The sequence below is a fragment of the Anomaloglossus baeobatrachus genome, chromosome 2 (assembly GCF_048569485.1).
Source record: "Anomaloglossus baeobatrachus isolate aAnoBae1 chromosome 2, aAnoBae1.hap1, whole genome shotgun sequence".
Lineage (NCBI taxonomy): Eukaryota > Metazoa > Chordata > Amphibia > Anura > Aromobatidae > Anomaloglossus > Anomaloglossus baeobatrachus.
In genome coordinates, this window is record NC_134354.1 from 760,282,369 (window position 1) to 760,304,473 (window position 22,105).

Sequence of the window (22,105 nt, forward strand, 5' to 3'; positions counted from 1 at the left end):
TTATTTGTTGTTTGAGTCAATAAAAATAGTCACTAAATAAAAAAGCTCGTATCTCTGGAGCCGTATGCTAGATTTTGAAGATAAAAAAAAACAGAATACTCAAGGGAGCAGCAAGAATAAAAAAAAAAAAAAAAAAGAGCAAAAGCTGGAAACAAGTCCCTTTTAATTAATTACATTAATCAAATCATTCAAAATGTCTCATAATTCATCATTTGTTTCCTTCAAAAGACAAGAAGCCGTGTTTTTACATTACTCTGAAACCAATGATCCATATAGATATGACATTAACACAGTGACCCTGTAATCTTTAACAAATGCAATCACAGGTAATATACGCCTCTGCTGAGCTCAGGATTGAAGCTAAAAAATGTCCACTGAAATGTTTCCAATCCGGTCTTCCAATGACGTTGGATCATGTAGATATCAAATTATCACAATTGTGCTACTGAGCAAATCTTTAAGTAAAGGGAATGATTTTGTAGAATACCCCTTTAATGGCTTTTTGTTGTATCATCCCTACATCCCTTTACATGTTCTCTATTAAGGGCACCTCCACACCGGACCACACTCTACGAGTATGAGATACTTGCTTTCTCTCATGAAATATTTCATGAATACGAGTGTCATGCACATTAAAATGCAGACGTGGTAAATGGTGAAATATAAGGTCTGTCTTAAAACTACTACACCTGACCCACCCAGTTCTTGTACATACTAGAAGTCCCAGCTGCACAATCCTTAAAGGCTCCTGTGCAGACTGATATGACCCTAACTAGATGACTCAGACCTTTGCTTCCTAAGCGCCCATCGAGGGTTCCACATACCTCCTAAAGGATCCAAAGAAAGGTGCAGATTAAAATAAGGTAAACCAAAAGTTACAATCTGCCAGGAGAAACACAATACAAACAGGCTGTAGTTCCAAGTACAAATAACACCGGCGGGAAATGGAAGCCACTGGGAGCTTTAAATCGTTACACCCACCAGGTGATAGGGCAGATTAAATTACATAATAGGAAACACTTGTTGGCAGAAAGGCAATGAACACGCAAAGTGTTCACACAGGGACAAAGTTTTCAGAACCAGGACAGCGACCAAACCTCAGTGGAGGGGGAATAGAACCTCAGCTCAGGAGGCTGCCAGATCAAATCTGAGGCTTGACAACGAGGAGACCTTCTGTACTCAAGTCTACTACTAAGCATTCATCACGCCTAGGCATGCTGATATGGGGTCTGTAATTATTTAGGGAATCTGTCCTGGAACTGTAATTTCTCTTTAGAAAGTTTAGTCTGGGGTCCGTATCTATCCAGAAATTTTGGTGTCTATATTCATTTAGTGGGGCTTGGTCTGGGTCAATATTTCCTAATGGTGTCTGCAGTTGTTTAGGGGAGCTGGTATGGGGTCTGTATTTAATTAGGTAACTGTCCTGGATCTACACTATTTCTTTAGAGGGTATGTGTTACGGGGGGGCTGTCTGATAACCTAAAGGAGTATCAGACAGTCAGGGTCCACCGTGCAAAGACTCTGCTGCAGACTATGGCAGAGTGCAATACCTCTGTTAACTCACAGAAGGATATAATAAGTAAGTAAAGCAATTCCTCCCTTACTTGGAGGGTGTGTGGAATGATCTCTGTTAATAATCACAGAGACAAAGGCAATGTGTGCGAAATGGCACCTACCTAGGTCCGCTCTTCTAGTAGTGCAAAAGAGACGAACAGCAGCGTAAGCCGCACAAAGCTCCTACCTGCGTTCGCTCCACTAGTGTGCGAGGACACGAACCACTAGATATGGCACCTGCCTAGGTCCGCTCTTCTAGTGGTGCAAAAGAGACGAACAGCAGCGTAAGCCGCACAAAGCTCCTACCTCTGTTCGCTCCCCTAGTGTGCGAGGATACGAACAACTGCCAGACACAGTATAAGGAACGTTACCCTAGCGGCAACGTCCACCTACGAGTCGAACCACAAGGCCCAGCCAGACCATGTGCCTCAGGCACCTGCCTATGTCCGCTCCCCTAAGAGGTAAGGATACGGACAGCAGCCGAAGCTGTAAGGTATAAGAACGCTACCCTGCCGGTAGTGCTCACCTAGCATAGACAGAGGAATGCCTAGAGGAACGCGCACAGAGCGTCTACTCATATGCATGAACCAAGAGGACTGAGCACCATGCGGCGTGTGTCAGGGTCTTATATAGACTCTGTGCCCCATCCAAGATGGAGGACACCAGAGCCAATCCGCTGCCAGAACGACAGGAGTGACGTCATGCTGGCCTATCACCGAGCAAGACGTCACAAGCACATGACCAGCGACCAATCGGCATAGAAGGTGTCAGAGACATGTGACCTCGTGTCAGCGATGATGTCACCCGCACATGTGCAATGGCTCCAAGATAGGACTTAGTCTCCGGCGCTCGCACATGTGCAGTAGCAAGAAATCTGGACTTAGTCTCCAGTGCTCGCAGCAACCGTAACAGTACCTCCCCCTCAAGGGCCCCCCTCCCGGCGACGCAGGTAATCGGCAACTAAGTCGGGAGCATGGACAGCCTCCTCAGGCTCCCAAGAGCGATGTTCCGGGCCGTAATCCTCCCAATCTATCAAGAAGAACCTGCGCCCTCTAACCATCTTAGAACCAACTATGGCTCGTACCTCATAGCTAGAGCGAGAGGAATCAGAGGCAGGAGAGTGCACTTCACGAGAGTGAGGTAAAATAGCCGGCTTTAGCAGTGAGACATGGAATTTGTCATGAATCTTAAGATGGACGGGTAACTTCAATTGGTAGACTACAGGATTTACCTGTCGAAGAACCTCATAAGGACCCAGGAAGCGAGGAGCAAATTTGACAGAGCTCACTCTAAGTCTCACGTGTTTTGCAGAGAGCCACACAAAGTCCCCTGGAGAAAAGACAGGAGCCGGGCGACGAAACCGATCGGACACCGTCTTCATACGGTCCTTAGCTGCTTGGATCGACTCTTGAGTCCGATCCCAAACCTCTCTGGCATTAGTTGCCCAGTCGGCCACAAGAGGAGGAGGTGCAGCAGCGGGAAACGGTACCGGTACCCTAGGGTGTTGCCCATTATTGAGTACGAACGGTGTCTGCCCAGTGGCCTCAGCCAGCGAATTGTTAAGGGCAAATTCTGCCCAGGGTAGGAGGGAGGACCAGTTATCGTGGTTCTCAGCAACAAAGTGTCGAAGGTATATAATCATAGATTGATTGGTACGCTCAACCAAACCATTGGTCTCCGGATGGTATGCCGAAGAGAGATTCAACTCAATTTGCAGAAGGCTACAAAGATCTCGCCAGAAACGGGAAGTAAATTGCGGGCCTCTATCACAAATGATACGATCTGGCATCCCGTGAAGCCTAAAGACATGCTTGAGGAATAGTTTGGCTAGTACCCTGGAAGATGGGATTCTCGATAACGGTACGAGATGAACCATCCGGGAGAAATGGTCCGTAATGACCCACACAAATCTATGTCCCTGTGAACATGGAAGATCACCCACAAAGTCCATGCCTACCACCTCCCATGGTCTATCTGGCACTGGTAAAGGATGCAAGAGTCCAGCCGGTCTCTGCCGTAATGGACGGTTGCGAGCACACGAGTAGCAGGAACCGACATATCTCTTGACGTGGCTGGCTAAGTGTGGCCACCAATACCACCTCTCCAGTAACTCTCGTGTCCGCCTAATACCAAAATGCCCACCCACCTTTGAGGTGTGGGCCCATGACAGTATATCATTCTGTCGATCAGGCGGAACAAAGGTCTTGCCCGGTGGGATTTGGTCTAACGTCACAGGGGAGAGCGTATGAAAAACCCTGGAGGGAAGGATAAGACGAGGTTCGTCAATCTCCTCCTGGGTAGAAAGCATAGAGCGAGACAGGGCGTCTGCCTTGTTATTCTTACTCCCAGACAGATAGTTGATGGAGAAGTGAAAGCGGGAGAAAAACAAGGACCAGCGGGCTTGGCGAGGATTCAGACGCTGAGCGGTTTGTAAGTACGTCAGATTCTTATGGTCTGTATAGACCTGGAAAGGATGTTTCGCTCCTTCCAGCAAGTGACGCCACTCCTCCAAGGCTAATCTCAAGGCGAGCAGTTCCCTATCCCCAATGGTATAGTTTCTCTCTGCTGGTGAAAAGGTTTTCGCAAAGAAGAAACACGGCCTTTTTCTACCTGCACCGTTCTTTTGATACAAGACCGCACCAGCACCCACTGAAGAGGCATCAACCTCTAAGAGGAAGGGCTTACTCTCATCGGGTCTTTGAAGAACGGGAGCAGTTGAAAAGTGTCTTTTTACTGCCTCAAAAGCCTGAGATGTCTCAGTAGACCAGGCTGTGGGATTAGCACTTTTCTTAGTCAAGGCCACCAAAGGGGCCACCAAAGTAGAAAAATGGGGTATGAACTGCCTGTAATAATTTATGAATCCTAAGAAGCGTTGCACCGCCTTCAAGGAATGAGGTTCGGACCATTGCAGGACAGCAGAGAGCTTCGCAGGATCCATAGCCAGGCCCTCTTGTGAGATAATGTAACCCAAAAAAGGCAATGAGGACTGCTCGAATACACATTTCTCGAGTTTAGCAAACAATGAGTGCTCCCTTAAACGGGAAAGGACACGAACGACATCCTGACGATGAGTCTCCAGATCAGGAGAAAAAAATCAGGATGTCGTCCAGATACACCACTACTGAGGATAACAGTAAATCCCTGAACACATCGTTTACGAAGTCCTGAAATACTGTGCATTACATAACCCAAAAGGCATGACGAGTTATTCATAGTGACCGTCTCGGGTGTTAAAAGCGGTCTTCCATTCGTCACCCTTTCGAATTCGTACCAAGTTATACGCACCCCGCAGATCCAACTTTGTAAAAACTTGAGCTCCTCTCAATCTGTCAAAGAGCTCCGAAATTAAAGGTAATGGGTATTTGTTCTTTATTGTGATTGCGTTGAGACCCCTGTAATCTATGCAGGGACGCAAATCACCCTCTTTCTTCCGAACAAAGAAAAACCCAGCTCCCGCGGGAGAGACAGACTTACGAATGAACCCCTTCTCTAAACTCTCTCTTATATAGGTCGACATGGCCTCCGACTCAGGTATCGACAGGGGGTAAACCCTGCCTTTAGGTGGAACCGAACCTGGGATAAGGTCTATGGCACAGTCATACGGCCTATGGGGTGGAAGAACCTCAGCACCCTGTTTGGAGAACACGTCAGCGAAATCCAGATAGGGTGTAGGTATGGGAGAGAGATCAGTAGATGCAACCGCAATGACCTTAGGTGGTAAGGGAAGACATCGGGACTGACATTTCGAACCCCAACTAATAATGCTGTCAGACTCCCAGTCAATGTGAGGAGCATGAGTCCGAAGCCATGGGAGACCCAGAAGGATGTCGTCTATACCCTCAGGCAAAACAAGAAAAGAAATCTCCTCTATGTGACCCTGAGACAGGGAAAGGCGCAAGGGAACTGTCCTCAATGTAATGGAGTCAGACAACATAGTTCCATTAACAACACGGACAGGAATAGGCGCCTCTAACATGATAGAGGGAATATTGTGTCCCTTTACAAATCCTGAGGACACAAAAGTCCCGTCAGCTCCGGAATCCACAAAAGCCATAATAGGCCATGTATTCTCAGATAACGAGAGCTGACCTGGGATACAACACTTAGAGGGTGCAGAAGACGTCTCTAGTAACCCCCCTCTAATGGTTACTAGGCCAGGGAGTTTCCCTGACGACTAGGACACTTGTTGGCATAGTGCCCAGCCTGACGACATACGTAACATATAGGAGGACCAGACTTGCGTAGTCTGGAAGACGTATGACCTAACTCCATAGGAGTGGGAGATGTTTCAGATGCTGAGGAAGATGGTAGTGGACCCTCAACAACTGGAATAGCCCGATGCTTAGGGCGTGAGGAAGAGACCTCGAGTCTACGTTCCTTATGGCGTACATCGATCCTCGTTGCTACTGTGATCAAGTCCTCCAGAGAAGCAGGGACCTCACGAGTAGCAAGAGCATCCTTGACATAGCCTGCCAACCCTCTCCAGAAGATAGGAATCAACACCTTCTCTGGCCAATCTAGTTCTGCCACCAGAGTTCTAAAAGCAATGGCATAAGAACTAGTGGATAACGAACCCTGAGATAGATCTAACAGTCTCAGGGCCGCATCATGGGTAACCTGCGGACCCATGAATACCGCCTTAAGAGCATCAAGAAAGTCTTGATGTCTCAGAGTAACCACATCAGAGCGCTCCCATAGGGGAGTCGCCCATTCTAAGGCTTTGTCCTGAAGTAAGGAGATGATAAAGCCTACTCTGGACCTTTCCGTAGAGAAGCGAGAAGAGTTGACCTCTAGGTGTATCTGACACTGACTAATGAAACCACGACATGATCTGGCATCGCCAGAATATCTGTTTGGCAGAGCAAGTCGAGGATCATGTGCAGATGTCACCATGGTCTGAGGTTTATCCTCTATACTCTTGAGCCGTGACTCAAGTACTTGTATGTAACGATGTAACTGCTGATATTCTGCCATAACTGCCAGACCCTTGGCTCAGTCCTAATGTTACGGGGGGGCTGTCTGATAACCTAAAGGAGTATCAGACAGTCAGGGTCCACCGTGCAAAGACTCTGCTGCAGACTATGGCAGAGTGCAATACCTCTGTTAACTCACAGAAGGATATAATAAGTAAGTAAAGCAATTCCTCCCTTACTTGGAGGGTGTGTGGAATGATCTCTGTTAATAATCACAGAGACAAAGGCAATGTGTGCGAAATGGCACCTACCTAGGTCCGCTCTTCTAGTGGTGCAAAAGAGACGAACAGCAGCGTAAGCCGCATAAAGCTCCTACCTGCGTTCGCTCCACTAGTGTGCGAGGACACGAACCACTAGATATGGCACCTGCCTAGGTCCGCTCTTCTAGTGGTGCAAAAGAGACGAACAGCAGCGTAAGCCGCACAAAGCTCCTACCTCTGTTCGCTCCCCTAGTGTGCGAGGATACGAACAACTGCCAGACGCAGTATAAGGAACGTTACCCTAGCGGCAACGTCCACCTACGAGTCGAACCACAAGGCCCAGCCAGACCATGTGCCTCAGGCACCTGCCTATGTCCGCTCCCCTAAGAGGTAAGGATACGGACAGCAGCCGAAGCTGTAAGGTATAAGAACGCTACCCTGCCGGTAGCGCTCACCTAGCATAGACAGAGGAATGCCTAGAGGAACGCGCACAGAGCGTCTACTCTTATGCATGAACCAAGAGGACTGAGCGCCATGCGGCGTGTGTCAGGGTCTTATATAGACTCTGTGCCTCATCCAAGATGGAGGACACCAGAGCGAATCCGCTGCCAGAACGACAGGAGTGACGTCATGCTGGCCTATCACCGAGCAAGGCATCACAAGCACATGACCAGCGACCAATCGGCATAGAAGGTGTCAGAGACATGTGACCTCGTGTCAGCGATGATGTCACCCGCACATGTGCAATGGCTCCAAGATAGGACTTAGTCTCCAGCGCTCGCACATGTGCAGTAGCAAGAAATCTGGACTTAGTCTCCAGCGCTCGCACATGTGCAGTAGCAAGAAATCTGGACTTAGTCTCCAGTGCTCGCAGCAACCGTAACAGTATGTCTGGGGTTTGTACCTAACCATGGGCTTTGGTGTCTATATTAATTTAGCAGAGCTTCGTCAGAGTCAATATTTCCCAATGGTGACTGTATTTGTCTGGAGTCTTTATTTATTTGCCTGACATGGGATTTTTATGAGGGGCTGCTGATAAGTCTTTGGCTTTACCCAGAAAGAAACGAGATAGGATGATGAAACTTTACATTTATTCCACACACTCTCCACTGATGACAACACACTTCTTACATCGGTATTCCAAGTTCTGTCAGCCTATCAAAAAGTAGGATTTCTGTTGTGCCTCAAATCAGACATCTGTAGGATCCATGGAATCAGAAATGGTGCAATATTTGGTACCCTTGAGGTGTCTTCAGGTTTGGAAACAGATGATAGTTGGAGTGAGCTAGATCTGATGAATAAGGTGGGTGGTCAAGCAGCTGGAAGCCCAGCTCTGCCTGTTTTGCCATGGTCGATTGTGCAGTCTGAGTAGTCTGAGCGGAGGCGTTGTCTTGCAGTAACAAGATTCCTTTGGACACCTTTTGGCCTTCAGAGCTGCCTTCTATTGGTCCAAAAGTTCAATGTAATACCTTGCTTTGATGGTGGAACCCTTTTGAAGGTGCCTGAGGCACATGGTCTGGCTGGGCCTTGTGGTTCGACTCGTAGGTGGACGTTGCCGCTAGGGTAACGTTCCTTATACTGCGTCTGGCAGTTGTTCGTATCCTCGCACACTAGGGGAGCGAACAGAGGTAGGAGCTTTGTGCGGCTTACGCTGCTGTTCGTCTCTTTTGCACCACTAGAAGAGCGGACCTAGGCAGGTGCCATATCTAGTGGTTCGTGTCCTCGCACACTAGTGGAGCGAACGCAGGTAGGAGCTTTGTGCGGCTTACGCTGCTGTTCGTCTCTTTTGCACCACTAGAAGAGCGGACCTAGGTAGGTGCCATTTCGCACACATTGCCTTTGTCTCTGTGATTATTAACAGAGATCATTCCACACACCCTCCAAGTAAGGGAGGAATTGCTTTACTTACTTTTTATATCCTTCTGTGAGTTAACAGAGGTATTGCACTCTGCCATAGTCTGCAGCAGAGTCTTTGCACGGTGGACCCTGACTGTCTGATACTCCTTTAGGTTATCAGACAGCCCCCCGTAACAGATACTATCACGATAACAGTGGAGAAGACCCTGGTGGATCCATCTAGGCTTGAACAAGACAGACTCCTACAGAGCATCCATATATCAAGTCGCCATGGCTTAAGAACAAGTTGAAGGCCGTTAAAAAAAAAAAAAAAAAGGTCTGGGATCAATATTTATCTAGGGGGTATGACTTTAGGTGTGTATTTAGGGGGTTCAAAATGGGTATTTGTTTAGAGCCTGTATTTTGTTTTCAGGTTTTGTTCTGCAGTCTGTATTCATTTTGGGGTTCTGGTCTGGGGTCTGCATTGTTTAGAGGTTAGGATCTAAGAGTCTAGATTTTTTTTTCGGGGGGGGGGGGGGGGGGGGGTCTCAGCTGAGATCAGAATTTATATAGATGGTGTATCAGCACTTTGTTTTGGCTGGTTGTACTGGCGAAGAGGGTCTGGTTTAGGGTCTTGTGTACTTTTTCAGGCTTTGGTTAGGGTCTTTGTTTACTCTGGATGTCAGACCAGGGGTCAGACTTTGGCAGCTGTATTTGGTTAGCGAGTCTATATTAGTATAAGGGAAACTGCTCTAGGGGGTCTGTATTTTGTTTTCAGGAATTAGTTTTGCAATGTTGAATTATTTAAGGGGGTCTGTGGTTTGTGTGAGAAATTTGTAATCATCCTTATATAATATTGTAAGGTCTTTTGTAACATTACATTTCTCCACTTATCCCACCATAAGCATTTTGTCTAGGGACATCCACAGATCTGCATCACGCCCTACAAACATGAGTTACAAACCCAAGTTTTCCCGAAACCACCACACGTCTTCCTCCAGTGGGAAATTCCCATTACTCTGCTGCTTACAAGAACATAATTACCATTCCCCATAGATCTAAGTGTCAAGCAGTATGGAAATAACTTGTCTGCAAGAGCGAAGGGAAAAACAAAGTCCGCTCCATCTGCAACCAGCACTGACAAGAGACAGATTACATCACATGGGTGAGATGGTAAACAGAGTGAGCATAGCAAACGACAGCCGCCGGTCACAAAGGGAAGAACGCGCATATGCAGATGGATTATCTGCAGCGCTATGGAGAGTGTGGCCATGCAAATATTGTATTGAAAACTCCATTCAAGAGGGGATTCATAGTAATTATTATATAATGGAAAAAAAAATTGAAATGCTTAAGGGGATAAGCGATCTGTAATACTGCACTCTGTGGCTTTGCACAACCAGAAACATGTTTTACCTAACCTCACACTCATAACAAAATCTCCAGATGATATCAAGAAGAGGCGTAATAAATCAACTGGTAAGAAGTGAATGTTAACAAAAAGCAGATGTCATGGGATTGTATAACTTATAATATAGAATACATTTGGGGGGTGCTGTCACTTTGATGTAGATTTCAAGTGATTGGACCATTAAATTGTTTATATGCTAAATTATATACACTCATGAGCAAAAGGGTAACAATGTTTTGAACTTTTCACTTTCAGGCCCCATATCTCACCATCCACTACAGCTTTGAGCGTGAGATGACCTTCATGTTATAGACCATCATCTTGGCTATCTCATACATAAATTTCACTTGCAACAATTTATCATATGATTAGTTATGCAGATTCTTGTCATGTCACTGTATTGTTACTGTTTTGCACTGAAAACCTAATTGTTAATTTTCATTACTTTGTTAGCATTTTGTAATTCCCCTTTGGCTTTCCACACTGACTGAATCCATATGGGCGCTTGATCAGATTCAAGAAGGTCTCCACCGAAATCTGATCCTAGGTCTCTTCTCCACGTTCCCAGTGTTGGTGTATACTAGTCAGGTCTCTTCTCCACGTTCCCAGTGTTGGTGTATACTGGTCAGGTCTCTTCTCCATGTTCCCAGTGTTGGTGTATACTGGTCAGGTCTCTTCTCCATGTTCCCTGTGTTGGTGTATACTGGTCAGGTCTCTTCTCCACATTCCCAGTGTTGGTGTATACTGGTCAGGTCTCTTCTCCACGTTCCCAGTGTTGGTGTATACTGGTCAGGTCTCTTTCTCCACGTTCCCAGTGTTGGTGTATACTGGTCAGGTCTCTTCTCCATGTTCCCAGTGTTGGTGTATACTGGTCAGGTCTCTTTCTCCACGTTACCAGTGTTGGTGTATACTGGTCAGGTCTCTTCTCCACGTTGCCAGTGTTGGTGTATACTGGTCAGGTCTCTTCTCCACATTCCCAGTGTTGGTGTATACTGGTCAGGGCTCTTCTCCATGTTCCCAGTGTTGGTATATACTGGTCGGTCACTTGGGGATGTATACAGCTTTTTCTTCAACTCTATCCACAACTGTTGGATTGGGTTGAAGTCTGGGGACTGTGGGGACAATCCAGCACCTCTACATCATTGTCATTGAACCATTTCTTCACTAATCTCACCATATGCTTCGAGTTGTTGTCCTGGAAAACTATGACGTCCTTTTCATACCCATAGTACTAGTGTGTATGAAGTATCTTGTCTTTTAGGATACTCACATATAGCTCAGCATTGAGACCACCATCGATCCTGGTCAAGTATCCAACACCTTTGGCTGTGAAACACCCCCATATCATCAGGCTTCCTCCACCAAACTTGGCAGTTCCTTCAATTTATCAATCAGTTAGCCCCTTTTCCCCCCTTGTTTCTTCCAGACCCATTTGACCCCATCAGAGCCGTCTATTGACTTTTGTCTCATTGCTCCAAATTATCTGTTTTCAATCTTCTACTGTCCACTTTTCACACTTTGCAAACTTGAGCCGATACTTTTTATGATAATAGTTGAGGCTTCGTCACCTTTTTTCAGGCCACTATTCCAGACTTGTGTAATGTGCATCGTAGCATTGTCCTTTCATGGACGTCTATGATCTCACTATTAGTAAGCACACAAGCTGCCTCCACTGCCGGGTTTGACGCACCAGAACTAATAAACCTTGTGATGAGCGACTTGTTGGCTCCAATATTTTGCCTGGACTTTACCTCTTGGCTCTTGAATGGATGAATGGACATCATTTCATATTCTTCCAACTATCACGGCCTCACATGATGCAGTTTGGCAATTTTCTTGGCTGAGAGACCTCTATCGATGAGCTGATGATAATGTTCCTCTCTTCTTGGGAAATCTTCTTCATGGCTGCTCCTCGATTCGAACCAGTGACTTTCACTTGGGAATCAATCTAATACACTGAGCTATTAGGGAATGTGAGAACAAGTTGTAATTTGTAGTATACAGGAAGAATTTGTTTTTTCCAACACCAATAGCAAAACAGTAACAATGCAGTAACCCGACAAGATCTGCATAACTAATCATATGCTAAATAGTTACACATCAAGTTTATGTACGAGATAGCCAAAATGATTGTCTATATAATGAAGGTCATATCATGTTCAAAGCTGTATTGGATGGTGAAATATGGAGCCTGAAAGTCAAAAGGTCAAAACATTGTTACCCTTTTGCTTGTCACTGTATAGTAGAGTGTTATCCTATATCTAATCATATGTGAAAACTGATTTATGCAGAGATTGTAATAGGAGATATCTAGGTACAGCCCTACTGGCGCCTTCTTTCGCAATAACATTGCCACAGAGCTTCTCACTTTCTTAAATCTGCCATTCGATCAGTGAATACACATGATGACTATTGTTTATGTCTATGGCAATAACAGACTAAAGATAGAATGCTGAGTGCTTTGGAGATACATAACCAAAGCAGCCTTTATTAAATTTCCAAAATACCTTAAACAAACATTGAAAACCGAGGAGATCCTGGATGTCACCCAAACAAGCAGCCTAAGGTTCACACATCACCGGATGCACCGTCCGACTCAGGGTGGGTGACAAAACAGCCAACTTTAACCTGTTCCCGGGAACTGTCCCAGCAACATCTGAATCATAAGTCAATAATGAGGTGTAGCTATACCGCTAATGGGACCCCGAACCAATAAATCAATTAAGACCATCCATAACCTACTTACCGCCAGCTGCCATGACATATGTAAAACCCAACCAAAAGATCAACAGTCCTATACCAGATTGTAACAAAAATTATATAGCTTCCACTTCTTTTTAAGGTACCCAAAATCCCACCCCATATCCAGAACTTTCTTAACCAATCCCACCATTGATCACATATCCATATAATACCATGACTCTAAACCACTTTTCCTGCTCCCCTCTGTAAACATGTCTAAGGCCCCCTTCACACGTCCGTGTCTCCGGTACGTGTTAGGTCCGTTTCCTCACGTGCCGGAGACACGGGCACATGTGGACCCATTAAAATCATTGGGTCTGCACACATGTGCGTGTTTTGCTATGGACCGTGTGTACGTGTGGAGCATACGTGTGCCCCACACGTAGACATATCTGTTTTTCTCCGGCATCACGGGTGTCACACGGCCCGCACACGGACCGCGCAGATGTGATCCTTGTGACACGCACCGGAGAAAACACACGTGTTGGTACAAAAAATAAAAAAAATCTATACTCACCAGTCCCCAGTGCTGCAGTCTCTGCCGCTGCTGTCACTTGCTTCCGACCCCCGCTCATTATGCTCATCACATATTCACTCCACTGCGGGCCGGAAGCAGCAGCAGCGGGGAGTCTGCAGGACCGGAGACCGAAGATCAGCACCACGGACAGGAACGCCAGGGACAGGTGAGCAGAAAGTTCCCGATCTCTGTGTGTTATCACGGATACCACACGGAGAACACACGTGTATCATAAACACGGCTCACGGAGGGATATACGCACCTTTGACACGTCCGTGAAAAACGTGCGTGATTTTCATGGACGTGTGAAGGAGGCCTAACATAGTATTCCTGGCCTACACCCATCTGCACTATACCAATGGGTGACTCGGCCAATCAGATGCAAGAAGGTGACGTCATACAGCGATGTCACCTCTTTGCATCTGATTGGTGGGCAGCAGCCATTGGTATAGTTTAGACAGCTCCTCTGCGCGGCACCGCAAATGATTAAACTGTAGTAAAGTCCTGCTGGCGCTGACCCCGGCATAGAGCCGCAATCATCATGGGGTCTGCGGACCGCAACAAGCAGCCTCAGGGGCTGCATGCGGCCTGCGAGCTGTGTGTTTGAGACCTCTGGCTTACATGGTTATTATACGAAAACTCCGCCCATAGCAATACTTTGACCCAGTTGTCATGGTGTACGTTCGTAAGGAACGGAGTTTAGAGAACCCTACCTTAGACCGTTGGGGAAGTTTTAATTAGTATTAAATATTTTTTTCTTATTTTCACTCTACCCTAAAGCCAAAAAATACTGGTGAGTTTTTTTTTTTAAAGAAATGTTCTCTATGAGTTCCAGGGATCTATATAAGAACAATACATGGAATTACCATCTATAAGCCGCCTATTGTGATAATATGCTCAGCGGGCTCTCACCATTCTCCACTAGAGAATAACATCTTCTAAAACCGAGATGATAATTGTAATCCTCTAATGACTAACTAATCTGACTAATCCCTCTCTTCATTCCTCCAAATATAACAGCCAATAAGGGAATTAGTTTCAACACAGTCAACATGACCTGGATAAGAAGTATTTTGGCCTTGCTCAAAGTACTCGCATCAGTGCCAGCTTTGCCGTCACCATTGTGGGAGGAATACCTCCTTCACCAAGTTAAATAGTAAACAGCCCAGAACAGTTTCCTGGAATTTCTCAAAAATGCTTAAGAAGTAAAAGCTTAAAGACAATTTTCAGTTTTTTTTTCATATATAGACATAGAACCAATCAGAAAACTCTGACAAAACTTTATGATTTCTCATTAAAGAGGACCTAACACTTGCGATAAATACATAAACTTTTAACCTGGTGTGAATGCGGCTCTTCTCCTCAATCTGGCGCTGTTTTTCTTTTGTCCCTGCTCCTCTCCATTCCTGAGATATCACCTCCTTTTCCCTGTATATAAATTAAGTCTTTTTAGCCAGGAGGAATGGTCACCAAACCTTCTTTGTGGGTGTCGTCTTGAGGGCCACACCCATTTGGATAAAAAAAAAATAATAGGATTTATAAAAAGGGAAAAAGAGACAATATCTCAGGAATGGAGAGGTTCAGGGGCAAAAGAAAAACAGCACTGGATTAAGAAGAAGAGCAACATTTATACAAGGTGAAAAAATGATGGCATGGGACAGTTCCTGTTTAAGCCACATCTTAGTCGCAATGGAGATAATAGAGCAAATGAACAGAAAATAATTATGTTTTTATTTCTTTTCATGCTATACATGTAACGCTAGATATGAGAAAGTACCATGCGTACGGTGACAAGGAAGAGAAGGGGAAGCCCATGTCTAGGGTAGGGGAGATGGTGACCTCTGACCAAACCTTCCGCTAGCCCCTAACTTCCCTGACCACCCTAGATAGGTTCTACACCTACAGGCTGAGCAGGATACCTGGCCCTTTTTAACACTCACCTGGGCCCTGGGAAAGGATGGATGGGATGAGTGTTTAGTCAACCCCACTAAGCTCTAAAGAAGATCCAGGGAGCACACACACAGGGGAAAGTGAACGAATAACTTATCTCCAAGAAGACTCAGGGAGAGGAACAGCAACAAACAACAATGTTTCTTCAGATGAATACAAGCTGACTGCTTACATCCAAGGTCTGTATAGGAATATAACACTATCAACAGCAAACACCATGGGGAAATGTGGGTATTTAAGGACACAAGAGGAAGTGATGATGATGATGATGATGATGATGATTAACAGCTGAAAGGTGAGGATATCTGCAGGGTCCTAAAAGGAAAGGGATTAACCCCAAGCAGAGAAGATACATAGGATACCATTTACACCAAAGCAGGAAGAATACAATGTCAGGGAGCAGTTTGTGTAGCCAAACGATGCGACCTTCTACAGCAGGACACCAAAGGACAGTCTGTCAACCGTGATAAGAAGAAGAAAACGGCACTTCCTTCGTATATTTCAAAAGATGTTGGGGTGCACTTCAGGTTCCAAAGCCATAAAACAAGAAGTAACAAGGCACTCCCAAAGTGTGATGAAAAAGTGTATTTATTGTGCTTGAAGAACGTTTTCGGTCCAAATTGGACCTTCCTCAGTAGCACAATTGTGAGGAGTGATGTGGCATGGACTGCGGGCGCGGAATGGCAGCCCCCATGCAGCGGTGGATTCCGCGCCCACAGTCCATGCCACATCACTCCTCACAATTGTGCTACTGAGGAAGGTCCAATTTGGACCGAAAACGTTCTTCAAGCACAATAAATACACTTTTTCATCACACTTTGGGAGTGCCTTGTTACTTCTTGTCAACCGTGATAAAACATTTCCCAAAAGAGATGGATTCTATCCTTAGGATATGCCATCAATCTTTGATAAGTTGGGATCTGACCCCAATCATCAGTAAAGCTCATGCCATAGTTCGCTCAAATTTTCAAAAAGAATCTTTAGGCATGTCTCAGGCTGAAAACAAAGCTTTTATGAAAGCTGTGCTGGGCATGGGATTTTATTGTACCTGTTCTGCCAAAATGATATTAATAAAACTGTGCCATTCATCATGGTGTCAGCCAGACGGTCGGCCCCCAACAATCAAAATTTATGGTGTACCATGAGGATCTGTAGGAAGAAAAAAAAATGGTGGATCATGGGCAGCGGAATTGTGCCATAAAGGACTTAGTTTCCTATATTATTACGTCACTCTTTCGTCAGATAGGGCCCCATATATTAAAAGTATAAAAGTATGATACCCACGCAAACACAGGAAGAATATACATACTCCTTACAAATGCTGCCCGTTATGGGATTTGAACCCAGGGTCACAGAACTGGAAAGTAACAGAGAAAAATTGCAAATTTTCCTACATCACCAGCATAGGTGAAATGAAGTATTACAGTCACTCTAATATTAATGATTGATCGTGTATTGTACAATGTGGCGAGTCCTCCAGAGATAAAGGCTTCTTTCCTAAAGCTAAATATTGAAATTCTTGAATTAAAAACGCCCTCTAGTTACAAAAGGGAGGTAGGTCCAGCTCGGGCAAGAGTGTAAAATTCTTCATTTACTGTAACTACTTAAAAGATGTGGAACCAACGCATTTATGGCTCATTCTAGAGTCTACAGATATGCACCTAGAGATCCCCACCCGAGACCGTTCTTTCATCCTAGTGCACAAAATATATGAACAGTACTAAACAAATAAATTGCACAAGGATGTGATTTTTCATAGTCACTCCAAAGGAAAAAGGGCCCAAACTAAACTTGTCCCTGTGTATCCTAACCAGACAGCCACAAAGGGGGCAGCTTGTGATGAGCATGTTGTGCTCCCAGCATCTAACAGAGCTGACACCCAATTGGAAATAAGAGCTCAGTCTAGTTCTACCGTAGTACTGGAGGGTCAAGGGTTTACAGGAGGTTAGCAAAGCCTGATGGCCACAGGACTGCTTCTGTGGAGACACGGGGTCAGTAGATACTCTCGTCCGCTGGCCCGGCCGCCTTTAGAAAGACAGCATGGCCCAGGTCTCATTCCAACTGAACGCCCGACCTCCTTAACCGTGGGCAGAACACTACTCAGACAACACAGGATGAGGGAATCACAATATTAAGACTTTATTGGATCCCCAAACAATTAACAGCACATAACCAGCAAAACACACAAATGTAACAGGCAACAGAGTCTCACCCTTCCGCTGGCTCACCAGGGATTAGAATGTCCATGCCTCAGAGCACCCAGGGCTACTTACTCCAAACCAGCAGCACCCCGCTTTCGGCGGACACCCACCGAGAAAGGAATAGCGCCAGATTTAGGAAGCTGGCTGAGGTCCGCAAAGTCTGTAGTCAGATGACTGGATTGTCCCAAGCTGGATTCCTTCCTTAGGTAGTCCTTGACATCAAAGCCGAATCCTTGCATTCAATGCTGAAGTCCATATAGTGTTATAATCCAGATTATGGCTTGCCAATCGGATCCGCAGGTCCTAGATTGGTAGCACGTAGCAAGAGTCTTGTAAAAACAATGAGGGACTTAACCCCAGTCTATAAACAAACTATCTTCATGTCTGGCTGAATTTTAAGAAATTTAACCCCTGCTAGGCACTGACAGAGTCCATGTCGTCACAGTTTCTACTGGAAAAATTCAGAAGGGAACCAGTAAGGGTACCAAACTCCTAGACCTCTTTGTGATGACGACACAGTTACGTGAAGGCTATACAGTGTAATAATGTATTTAATTATTAAGACTTTAATCTGGGAAATGTTCATGTTCCCTTCTTAGCCAGAAGGGATGTGTGCTATAAAAAAATGAAACAAAAATTAAAGGGGTTGTCCACTACTTGGACAACACCTTTTCATTCCCCATGTTTGGCCCCATTAAAATAAAAAAGCTTGTACTCCCCTCCTGTACCGGCGTGGTTCCAGCTCTTGCGTTCCTGAGACTCCCGTGGGGTTGTGACGTCATACGAACCCACGATAAATCATCTCCAGCTTCTCTCTCCCCACATTCAGACAAATGATCAATCAAATGGAAGCGAGTGGCAACCACCGCTCTCAATTCTCTTACAGCTCTTAAAATTCCGGACTTTGTGGCTTTGGTCGGGGTCACCTATAGTTGGCTATTTAAGCCCCTCTACATACAATGTGTACGTATATCCATTTGGCACAGGTAGTGGTATATGAACTCAATTGGGAATTTGGAGCTCTACATCTCCCCCGATCCATGATGCACAAACCCTAAAGTGTTGTACATCTCATAGGCGGATATATCATTGGTGCAACCACCAATGTGTGTCCGCACAGGGGCCAGAGAGGTAAGGAGACCCATTTCCACCTCCAAAGCAGGTGGAATTCTACATTATGAAAAACTCTTGAAATAAAAAGTGGCCATATACTGTATTGTCCTTGCACAGGGGTCCTCTTCTTTCTTTGTTCGCCTGTAGTACATCACTTATAAGATGAGGACAATATGGGTCCATTATTAATGTCACCTTGGCACATAGCTACTAATGAATAGGGCCATATACAACCCTTACACTACTGATGTAAATATCCTCCATAAATAAAAGGTAATAAAGTATGTCATAGATCGTGTTACAGTAAACTCATTACTAATGTATTTCAGGTGACTATGACCTTATGAAGCATGCTGAATATGCAATTAGTAGGTCGGATCATTATACACAAGGATTTACACTTGGCCAAATGTCACCACTGCAGAGATTGCAAAAACCTTCCGGCAAAACGGAATAATCAGCCTGGCACACCCCATCTCCTGACGACAATTTCACATATCGGATGCCACTTAAAGAGGCCCTGTCACTTGTCTTTTAGAATTTTGCAAAAGGGGGCATGTTTGACTATCGCTCCATTCTAGCTCTGACTTTGAGGAGGAATGATGGTCTCGACATGTTGGCCGAACATGCCAATATTGGCGGGCTTTGCCAACACGCAACTCTGTATCGGAACCTCCCGACTATTATCTGGCTGATGATGTTGGATAAGAGAAGGATACGGCATATTTGATTTCGATGTGCCACTTCTTTCTTATCAGTGAGAAGCCACCGCCAAAGAAGTGTGGCAGTGTCTCTCTCATGGGGAACACAGGAGCACTTGACAGCTGTATGGAGGAGTCAGGAGAGATAGCAGTCGGCCAAATGATGAGCCAAACCATCTTTCAGCAGCTCTCTCTTGTGTTTGAGGCAGGGGAGGACATATCATTGGTGCAACCTGTGTAACTGCACAGGGGCTTAACACTAGAAGTCCCAGAGAGGGATTATTTAACATTTCTACCATTGGAACCCTATGGAGCTCGAAATTCCTGGGACTTCTAGTGTTAAGAGGTAAGGGGGTCCATTACTACCTCCAATCCAGGTGGAATTGTGCATTTTAATGAGCTCTTGGGCTCCAAATAGCCCATATTTTGTTTTTTTTTCACAGGGGCCCTTTTCTGTTTGTGTCCACAAGTGATTTGAAAGGCTGTATTCGAGTGGCCAGTGGGGTTCTAGTTTTGCGACCATTAGGGCGGCTTTGCACACTACGACATCGCACGTGCGATGTCGATGGGGTCAAATCGAAAGTGACGCACATCCGGCGTCGCAGTCGATATCTTAGTCTGCAAATCCTTTTTGTTACGATTAACGAGCGCAAAAGCGTCGTTATCGTATCAACGGTGCAGGGTCCGACATTTCCATAATGCCGGTGCAGCGACAGGTACGATGTTGTTCCTCGTTCCTGCTGCAGCATACATCGCTGTGGGTGAAGCCTCAGGAGCAAGGAACATCTCCTACCTGCCTCGCGGCTGCAATGAGGAAGAACGGAGGTGGGCGGGATGTTTACGTTCAATTAGCCGCCTGCCGTGTGACGTCGCTATGACGCTGCACGACCCGCCCCCTTAGGAAGGAGGCGGGTCGCCGGCCAGAGCGACGTCGCAGGACAGGTGAGTGCATGTGAAGCTGCCGTAGCGATAATGTTCGCTACGGCAGCTATCACAAGATATCGCACCTGCGACGGGGGCGGGGACAATCGCGCTCGGCATCGCAAGCATTGGCTTGCGATGTCGCAGCGTGCAAAGCCCGCCTTAGAGTTATCATTAAAGTAGTTGTCCACTACTTTTACTTTCATGGCCTATCTTTAGGATAGGTCAGGAAGGTCAGATTAGCTGGGTTCCAACACCTCACACATCAGCTGTTCTCGGTCCCGGTTACGGCAGCAAGCAATGGTCAGTTCAGATGAATGAGGTGGATGTGCAGTACCCAGCCACGGCCACAATCAGAAGATGGGTCAGGTCTGGAATTGAGCACTTCCGACTGCCTCCTGCTGTTCCGGCACCGAGGACAGCTGATCGATGGGGGTGCGGGGTGTCAGATCCCGGCCGATCTGACATTGATGAGCTATCCTAAGGACAGGTCATCAATGTAAAAGTCGTGGACAACCTTTTTAGGGTCAAATCTATTTTTATTAATTTTTTAACACAGAAGAAACATAACATACATTAGCAAACTGGCAGAGTTAGCACCACACATCTGATACTGAAACGACGTAGGTCTTAGGGCTGGTCAACGTGGACAACCTCTTTAATAATGGGAGTGCCCTAAAATGCTTGAGTACTCATTACTCGATTTGAGCAGGTCGGATGCTCAGACGAGCTCGACGTTAGTAACGATCATTATAGAAAGTCAATGGTTGGCCTGTTCGGGTCTCCACCCACATACAGCCAGTCATAAACAGAGCATTTCCATCGGGAGAGGGGGGTTTCTTATCTTTTTGGGTCATACTACAACCAAGAACGTTGTTTTACCCCCTAACAGAACCAGAGACTGCAAAGGGCTCTCCCTGGGGTGACTGGAGACATCATACAATGAAGCGAGCCTCTACCTTGTTTCATCAACGAAATTTCCGAGCCCCTGTGATACTCGGCAGAGCGTGCTAATGCTCAATCAAGTAACGAGCAGTCGCCCATCACTAGTTATCACCCATCCTGTGAATATATGATGAATTTCTATTTTGGGAATTCCCTTTAATGACGAGTCTGCAAAGTCGAAGGTTGCGTCAAAGTTGCAGCACGATGCCCCCCTCGGCACTGCAGACGTACGAATCCGAGGTCGAATTTGCTCGTGATTCAATTCTATGCGGATCCAATGCAAATGACAATAAAGCTGCAAATTCACAAAATAAAATACGAACCAAACACACGGCACTTACTCGTCAGCAGATATATTGAGTCCGGAGATGAGATTTCGGCCGCTCGGTGCGTAGTCCCAGGCCTCCTCCACAATGCCGATATAATAGGTTCTTGTAAGCGATTGACCCAGTCCAGACAAAGAGCTGAGGAGCAGCAGAGCTTCAATGGTCACACAGTATAGAGGAGGCATTTGTGTCCCTGTCAGCAGCCAGACAGAATGAAAGGCTTCGAGCTTCGGCTGTGAGCAGAGCTGGGCTTAAATAACACAGGACACTCCTCCTGCCAGCCAGAGGCCGGGTCTGGACACAGGAGAAATTGTGCAAGGAGGATTAACAGAAGTGCCACTCATAGGTTACTATAGACACAGGGCTCACCTACCGAAAAATAGAGGATGAGAGCAGACACAATGCAGCACAGGCTTCCTGCAAAAAAAAAGAGCCGCGCAGCTGGGAACATTTACGGAAATCATTCCCCATAGAGATAAAAAAAAAAAATTGGCTAACACGGTACAAAGATATATTTTACTTTCCCCATAGAGATAAAGTATCTGTTCCCATTTCACAGTATAATGAAAAGTTCTGCAACTTTCTAATACGCATTGGTCTCCGTTCCTTTACGGAATTTTTTTTAATCCGTTTTTTCTTGTCTTTTCTGTTGTGCCAAATTCATCCAAACAGGTGCGCAATGTTCGCTGAAATCAAAGATGCTTTTTTTTTTACT

At 45.7% G+C, this 22,105-nt stretch overlaps 1 protein-coding gene across 1 annotated transcript in view; it reads right to left on the reverse strand.

Annotated features, from left to right (window-relative positions):
- HEPHL1 (hephaestin like 1) overlaps positions 1 to 21,655 on the reverse strand; it is a 107,046-nt gene extending 85,391 nt beyond the window's left edge. The window contains exon 1 of the mRNA XM_075337496.1: positions 21,406 to 21,655. Coding sequence (XP_075193611.1) covers positions 21,406 to 21,575 — 170 coding nt within the window. The 5' untranslated portion in view covers positions 21,576 to 21,655. The remainder of the gene's footprint in view (positions 1 to 21,405) is intronic.
- Positions 21,656 to 22,105: the final 450 nt, after the last annotated feature.